Below are 8,303 nucleotides of genomic sequence, written 5' to 3'. Positions count from 1 at the left end.
CCTTGGCACGGGGTATCGCCGGCCGAAGCAAACCCGAGCTCAGGGCTCTCTTTACCCAGACAAAGTCTTCAAGCCCTTTCTGCCGCGCGAGGTCACGCTACATTCCCACGCTCCTCCGCCACAGCCGGATCCCGAGTCCCCTACAAATATTCCCTTCTAGGTTCCTCCTTCTCAAACCATTCCAACCTTCCTTTAGCAAGATGGTGGCGACTGCACTTCCGGCGTGTGTCCTTAAGGGTGCGTCCGAGCGGCTGCTGTAGGTGCCGCTCAACGGGTTCCACCCTCTTTGCAGCCGAGACTATAACGGTGATGGCGGGCGGACAGTTTGGCTGGATCTGGGCGGCTCTTCTCCAGCTCCTTCTTGGCGTAAACCTGATGCCTCCTACCGAGGCCCGGACTCTGCGCTTCGTTACCTTGGTAATGAGAGGTGGGGTCGCCAAAGGGCTCTCACCAGAGCTGGAAGGGCACAGACTTGCTGGGAGAGGGAGGGGGCGGGGCTTGTGCTGGGTTCGGGGATCTGGAGGAGAGGCTGCTTTAGGAGGAGACGACTGGTCTGCGGGTTTGGGGTCGCAGGGTTGGGAGCCCGGGGGTATTGGCTAGGGAGTAAGGTGTAAGAAGTTCTCTATCGGGGTGGGGGGTTGGATGAGTCTGCCCTGGGACAGAGTTGTGATAGAATGGTTAAGAGACCCACCCCGACAGAAGTCTTTGGTGATCTTTTTTCCAGTCACTCCACCATCCGCCTTGCTTTTGTCTCTTTTCTTTTCCCATCTGAAGTTTTGGCTTTGCCTGTAATCTCCTGGGTCATTGCTTAGCCAAGTTAGACTCTCTGGAACCTAGAAGAAGTTACTGCTTTCTGAATTGGGGTCTTTGCACTGGGTAGAGTTAAGGCTTCCCAGGAGGAGTGAGGCTTTCCTCCCCAACATGGGGCAGAGGTGGTCTCTGTGTCCCCATCAAGGAGACCCTTCTGACACTTAGGCAAACTATTTTCTTTCTTTAGCTGTACCGACATGGAGACCGGTCACCAGTGAAGACATATCCCAAGGACCCCTATCAGGAAGATGAATGGCCCCAAGGGTTTGGTCAGCTAACCACGGTGCGTCAGAAGCCAGCTTTTCCTCAGTATGAGCTTCAAAATGAGTGATCTTAAGAGCAGGCAATGGAACTTGGGGCCCCAGCAAACTACTGTGTCCATTGTGGGTGCTGACTTTGACCAGATTTCTTAACCTTACTTTTCTCTATGCCCAAGACAATGCCATGTGCAACTGGCTACTTAATAAATGACTTCTGGGATCCCATTAATGCACTCCTACTTCCAGTCATGGGTAAACTCGGAAAGCAACAGTGCCTAAGCCCTGTGGGGCTTGTGAGCCATCCCTAACCCTTGGGTTTGCCCACAGGAGGGGATGCTACAGCACTGGGAGCTGGGCCAGGCCCTGCGGCAGCGCTACAGTGACTTTCTCAGCACCTCTTACCACCCGCAAGAGGTAAGGTTGGGAGCTCAAGATGCAAGGGGAACAGAATCAGCTGTCCTCACCCTCTGTCCTCAGGGAGTCTAAAGCTGGGCACTCTGGCCTCCCTCCGTGCACTTTTGGTTACAGCTACAGGATAGGACATCTAAAGGCCGTCTAAGAAGGATGCCCTAGAAGCTGTGTTGCTCCTGCTTGGCTGGGAAGAGGCAAAACTTATCAAGCATCCAAGCTTAGACTTAAGGAAGGATCTGGCAGAGTAGTTTCTGGCTCTGTGAAATAACTCAGGCTTTCCCGTCAAGACACTTATTGAATACCTACTATGGGCCAAGCGTTATGCTAGCACTTTGCACATAATGCTGCACCACACAGATATGATCTCTGTCTTTGTGGAGCTTAGAATATAGTGGAGGTGACAGTTTAGCCACACAGGACCAAGAGGTGAAGGGAGCAGGAAGACAGAGAGGGCATGTCAGGGAAGATTGGCAAATGTTTCAGCTCTTTGAGGCCCTCTCCCCACCCCACGGATGGGGATAGCTCTTCTCTGATTACCACTCTCAGCCACAGCTGTCTCAGGAGTCTCTAGATGTTCTTATTGTTCCACTGAGGGCCAGCTCCGTCCTGATCTTGCCCTTCCCCACAGCTTTCTCCTCCTCCTTCCACAAGCAATGGTCTCTGTTCTTTATCTTATTTCCTCTCCTTGGTTTCCAGGCCAGTTTATGAAAGGGAGTGTGAATGGAGATAGTTTCTGCCTACAAGGATCCTGACCTCGAGAGGCAGGTGTTATAAAACTAGACCAACAGATGGAACACAGAGCCTTACTGTGTCAGCCCTAAGACTGGGAGGGGCATCTGAACTAGAGCCATTCCCACAGGAGCCATTCTCCAAGTGGTGACCCCTGGCTCCCCAGCTGAGTGTTTGGGCCTTTGCTGGGAAGGACTGGGAAGGCCAGAGAGGGAGCAAACGCCAGATGCACGGTGAGATTACAATTTGCTAGGCAGACATCAAGAACAGGTTCTTCCCCTAGGGCCCCACAGAGGAGCCAAAGCTCCCCACTCCACCCCCACAAGGGAGACTCATGTTGTCAATACTGCAGGTTTATGTGCGAAGCACCGACTTCGACCGTACTCTCATGAGTGCTGAGGCCAACCTGGCTGGACTCTTCCCTCCCAGTGGGATACAACGCTTCAACCCAAATATCTCTTGGCAGCCTATTCCTGTCCACACTGTGCCCATCGCCGAGGACAGGGTGAGACTGGCCAGCCCTTCCCTGAAGGTGGTGAGAGGGACAGCTCTGGCCATGGGCCTGCTGATCACTGACTCCCTCTCTGGCTCTGCTTCCCCCTTTTGGTCTGCAGCTGCTGAAGTTCCCATTGGGCCCATGTCCCCGTTACGAGCAGCTGCAGAACGAGACCCGGCAGACACCTGAGTATAAGAATGAGAGTATTCAGAATGCAGTGAGTGGGGCTGAGGTGGAGGTCATCACGCTGCCATTTATACCAGGGCAGGACTGATCCCCTGACCCCTTTTTCATAGCAATTTCTGGATATGGTGGCCAACGAGACAGGGCTCACGGACCTGACACTGGAGAACATCTGGAACGTCTATGACACACTCTTCTGTGAGGTGAGCCCGCTCAGGAGTGCGACCACTGTCCTCTTGCACTCTGCAGGCCTAGGCGACCACAGTGCCTGGTGACCACTGCCTCTGGGGAGGTCCAGGCAAGCCACGCCACCTGCTTCTTGTGCAACAAGGGAACTTCCCTCAAGGGTGGAAAAGAACCCCAGAGTGGGAAATCGTTTATTAGTTGTCAGCAGTTCTTGCCCCTCCCCACCCAGAGCTCGGGTGGTGTCCGACTCCATTCTGCTGAGTCACGCTTTTTGTGCTCGAGCCTCCTTTCCCGTGCCCTGCAGCCTCAACGCTGTCCGCCATGTCTCCTGGTTTCAGTCCCTCTGCCTCTCCTCTCCCTCCCCTCACACACACAGGCACCTTCTCACAGGAGAAGAGAGACGCCCCTGGAGAGGCTCCGGCCTAGGCCAGGGGAGCTAACCTGCCCGCTGCGATACACAGAAAACACATGGGCTGGTCCTGCCACCTTGGGCCTCACCCCAAATCATGCAGCGCCTGAGCCAGCTGAAGGAGTTCAGCTTCCGCTTCCTCTTCGGGATCTACGGGCAGGAAGAGAAGGCCCGGCTTCAGGGGGGTGAGTGGCAAGAGCAGCATGTCACTCCCTTCCTCAGGACACTACAGCATCAAAAATCTGCTCCTGGGGGCTTCTCACACACTTACTTCTCCATCTAAATGTTCTCTGCTCTTTCAGAACCCCTTAGACACCCCCCCCCCCAGTCTTCCCATCAGTCACCAAAGTCTCTGTAATCTGCCAGATGCTTAGCCTGTCTGTCACTGTGAATGACCACAACCGGGTTCGCATGCTGCTTGTCTGCCGTTCGCGTTCTTACGTTTCACTCCGCTTCACTGTCAGAAGACCCTTCTCCCTCAAGCGAATACCGACCTCCAGAGACCCACTGGGGACCACTGTGAAAGAAGGCCGCCAGCCACGGACGGGCCAGTTCCCTGCGTCGAGGGCTGAAGGGAGTGCTGTGGTCAGACCTTCCTGACATCCCAGCGGTTTTCAGAACCTGCAGTGGCAGGGCTCCCTCGCCCTGGAGCCACCGTCTCATGTGTCCTGAAGCAGTCTGAAGTTTATATTTGTTCCAGATTGGAGGAATTCTTCAAACAGGGGCAGGGCCTTGTATCTCATTTATGAAAGGGCTGGTTTCTATGCCTGCCTTGAAATAGAGAGAGCTTGTTTTATCCTTCTTCCCTCCGAAAACCTGACCGTTGTCAGAGCAGATTCCCAAGCACCTAGAGAGTTCTCTCTACTGGTGGTCAGAGCCAGGACTAGCAGAGGGCGAGGGGACCACAGAGAGATCTGGTCGGAAGACAGTGACGGCCGCAGCCCCTGACACTGGGGACTTTTCTCCTTCAGGAGTCCTGCTGGCTCAGATCCGGAAGAACCTGACACTGATGGCCACCTCCACCCACCTCCCCAAGCTGCTGGTTTACTCCACGGTAAGCTCCCACAGTTGCCAGTGCGCCCGCATCAGATGAGGAGCCGGATTTCTTCTCGATTCAGTGCCTGGGGGGTGCGGGGCAGCAGTGCTAATGGGGAGCCCCTCTGCCTTACAGCACGATACCACCCTGGTTGCTCTGCAAATGGCACTGTATGTCTACAGTGGCAAACAAGTCCCTTACGCCTCCTGCCACATATTCGAACTGTACCAGGAAGATAATGGGTGAGTGGAGCCACCAGTTAGCGCTCTGGAGGGGCCCTTGCCTGGTGGCTGTGGGCAGCCTAAGGACTCCGGCACAGGCCTGGTGAGCAGCATCTGTCTTATTTCCCATCAACCCTCAGGAATTTCTCAGTGGAGATGTACTTTCGGAACGAGAGCGACAAGGCCCCCTGGCCGCTGAGCCTGCCTGGCTGCCCTCACCGCTGCCCACTGCAGGACTTCCTTCGCCTCACAGAGCCCGTTGTGCCCAAGGACTGGCAGCAGGAGTGCCAGCTGGCGAGCGGTCCTGCAGACACAGGTGAGCCGCTGCCTGCCTCTGCGCTAGTCACATCCCAGAACAACTTGCAGTTCATACCCATGAGTCTCGAGAGAGCTGCCACGCTCCCAGCCATCTTACTGCATTTCCCTAGACAGCTTACTCCTGCACCCTGAGACCATGTTTCACCTTCTCCCCGATGACGCCCAGCTGATGCCCTCGCTTCTGGTATCACTGGGAAAACAGAAACAGTCGGGAGAGAGCGCTCCCATTTCCCCACCACCACGTCTTCCGGCTTACGTGCTGGGACAAGCTACGGCTGAAGCCCCACCTCTCTCCACTTATACTCAGGGCCATCTGTTCCCACCCCCACAAGGGCCTCCGATGCCTCAGTGTTCCCTCTCTCCTGGATCGGGCCCACCTCACAAGCCCGACAAAGACCTCTCGGACCCCCACCCTTGCCCAGCTACCACTCCGCTTCTCCATTCCCTGTTAGAGCGCGGCCCTTCCCGGTTGCCTGGACTCTGGTTTCACTTCCTCACTGTCCATTCTCTCAGGGTCACACTGGGCAATCTTGTGTCACCTTTCACTCCATTAACTTTTGTTAAGGCCCAGTGACCTCCTCTTACCAAAGCCAGTGACCAGTTCTTAGTCAGCTTCTCTCACCTCTCAGCAGCGTGACCTAGCTGGCCACTCCTTCCTTAAACACTTGCTTGGGTTTGGTTTTTCTCTTAACTTACAGGCGCCTTCCTTACTGGCTTCCTCCCATGACACAGTGGGCAGCCCAGGGCTCATCTTGGCCCTTGTCTCATTGGTGCCAGCTCCCTAAGTGACCTCCTCCAACCTCTCCATGCTCAGTTCTGTCTTCTCAGGACTCGCAGATTCATGACCTTGTCTTTGAGCTGGACTAACATACCCAGCCGGCTGCAGACTTCAGGTCTCTACAGGGATGTGACATCTCAAAGCTGGTGTCTGAAAGCAGACGCTGTTCCCCCTGAAATCTGTGCTGCCTCCAGGCTTCCCCATCTTAGTAAACGCTGCACTAGTCACCTAGTTGCATAATATAATCCCCCACAACCAACCCACTAGGAGAGCCTAGCATCTCCACCTTTGAAATAGATGCTTTTACCTTGAACAGTATTCACTCGCTGTCTGATCTCTCTTTGCTCATTGCATTTACTTCTAAAATGCAGTACCAGCCTGTAAGGTCTACTTGGATTCGGCTCCGGCTGTCTGTAGGAGAGAGAGAGTCAGCTGTTCTCCGTGTAGGCAGGCCAAGCACTCTTGTGACTGGTAGCTGTGTCTTTTGGAGTTAAAAGTTTTCTCATTTGGGGGAAGGCAGCATGACTCTGTGGCTAGAAACCTGGGTAGTATAACTTTGTTAGTTGCTAAGAGTACAGATGCTGTGTCAAACCTTGTTTTTTGTTTGTTTGTTTAATCCTCACCTGAGGATATGTTTATTGATTTTAGAGTGAGAGAAAGGGAGAGAGAGAGAGAAAGCAGAGAGAGACATCGATCGGTTGCCTTCCCGTTTGTGCCCCAACCAGGGATTGAACCCACAACCTTTTGTTGTACAGGACGATGCTCCAACCAACTGAGCCACCTGGCCTGGGCCAGACCTTGTTTTGACTCCTGCCTGGCTTCTTGTCATCAGACATTTAGCAGGTTGTTTAACCTCTTTCAGAACCTTCATTTTATCGATTATAATAAAAACCCTACCTTTAAAAAGATGATCTTGCTCTTTAGTCCAGTCTACCATCATCTCTTGCCTGAACTACTGATAAGCTTCCTAATGTTCTGATTCTCTTCCTGTCCCTACCAGTGTCTCAGTACAGCAGAGTTAATTTCTTGAAAAAGTAAATTGGTTCACATTACTCTCCTTCTCAGAGTCTTCCAGGGACTTCCCATCACATTTGGAATAAAATCCAAGTTCATTACCACTTGGCCTGGTCCTCCACTCTCATCTCCTACTCGCCCCTCACTTTCTTGTGATACTTTCTCGATGATCCTAGAACACGCCGAGCTGTTCCCACAGCAGGGCCTGTTGCGCTTGCTTGCTGTCTCCTGTCCGCCCCCACCACGGGACTCTCTTCTCTCAGATCTTCGTCTCACTGACTCCAGGTCTCGGTTCAAATTATCCTCGGTGGTGCCTTCCCTGACTGACCTACCTCTCCATCTTTTCCCCCTTCCCTTGCTTTGCTTCAAGGTGTTTGTCACTAACTGTGAATATCTCCATTGTTAAGAACAGCCCCTGGGATATGGTAGATAGTCGAATATTTGTTGAATGAATGCTGACATGCCCTTTCTCTTCCTGTCCCCGTGCCCAGAGGTGATCGTGGCCTTGGCTGTATGTGGCTCCATCCTCTTCCTTCTCATAGTGCTGCTACTCACCGTCCTCTTCCGGATGCAGGCCCAGCCTCCTGGCTACCGCCACATTGCCGATGGGGAGGACCACGCCTGACAACCACTCAGCCCCCTTCCCTCTGCCTCCTAGGGGAGGTGGGCTTGGCCCTCATTCTTGACTGTTGCTGCTCCCCAGCCCACGGACAGGAGACCCTGGGTTGGGCCTCCCTCTGATTATCCCAACCTAGATGAACAAGTGGGACCCGGCTTGGCCCGTGGCAGCCGTCCCTCAGTATCCATGTGCCCAATGTTTACGAAGTACTGTGTTGGATACTGGCTCTCTCCAAATAGGATTTGCCTCCTCCATGCTCCCTTAAGGAGTTGGATGTAGATAAGTGGTCAAGTTTCACCTGGGACCTGGGATAAAAAAACTGAAGGAGTTGGTGCTTGATCCGCCTTGCCCGGCCTCCCCAGTCAAGACCTGCTCTCTCTCTTCCAGCCCAGAGTCTTTGGCAAATGGTTCAGAAGACACAGTCTTCCCTTGGTGCCTAGTTTACTGGGGAAAAACTACCTAACTTTGGGGGCACAAACACTGGCCACCAGGGAACCAGATCACCCAGCAGCCAGCCAGTCAAGTTTCCCTTTATCCATCTGCAGCCACCATTAGAGTCAGATATGCTGCCTGAGGCACCTCGGCCACCCCTGTAGCTGGAGTGGGTTGGGAGGGTGTCAGTACTGGGAGGGAGTCGGGGGGAGGTGGGTGGAGAGTGAACTGCAACAGTTGTGAACCTACTGCCCCCTCAGCTGGGCTGGGGTCCCCAGGGATGTGAGGTAAGTGCAGTCTGTAGAGTGGACGACTGTTGACTGTGGCCCACAGACTGAGGAAAATGAAAGTTTTGGACTCTTGGTGCCGTTTCTGTGCCTTTTCTTCACTTGGGAGACCCA

General features: G+C 53.9%; 1 protein-coding gene across 2 annotated transcripts; it reads left to right on the top strand.

Moving 5' to 3' along the window:
- Window positions 1-263: 263 nt before the first annotated feature.
- ACP2 (acid phosphatase 2, lysosomal) lies at window positions 264-8,264 on the top strand. 2 transcript variants are annotated; one of them, XM_045825724.1, is made up of 11 exons: window positions 264-417; window positions 998-1,093; window positions 1,398-1,484; window positions 2,563-2,715; window positions 2,825-2,923; window positions 3,003-3,092; window positions 3,537-3,669; window positions 4,456-4,538; window positions 4,656-4,762; window positions 4,882-5,057; window positions 7,343-8,264. In XM_045825724.1, exons 1-11 carry the CDS (start codon window positions 310-312, stop codon window positions 7,474-7,476), a joined length of 1,266 nt encoding a protein of 421 aa, XP_045681680.1. In that variant the 5' UTR covers window positions 264-309; the 3' UTR covers window positions 7,477-8,264. The 2 variants fall into 2 exon arrangements, with proteins under 2 accessions (XP_045681680.1, XP_045681681.1); XM_045825725.1 differs by lacking the exon at window positions 264-417 and adding an exon at window positions 575-610.
- Window positions 8,265-8,303: the final 39 nt, after the last annotated feature.

The sequence above is a fragment of the Phyllostomus hastatus genome, unplaced genomic scaffold, assembly GCF_019186645.2.
Source record: "Phyllostomus hastatus isolate PE091 unplaced genomic scaffold, TTU_PhHast_1.1 phas_scaffold_585, whole genome shotgun sequence".
NCBI lineage: Eukaryota > Metazoa > Chordata > Mammalia > Chiroptera > Phyllostomidae > Phyllostomus > Phyllostomus hastatus.
The sequence above is the reverse complement of the archived record's forward strand: the minus strand, read 5'-3'. Positions and strand labels throughout refer to the sequence as shown.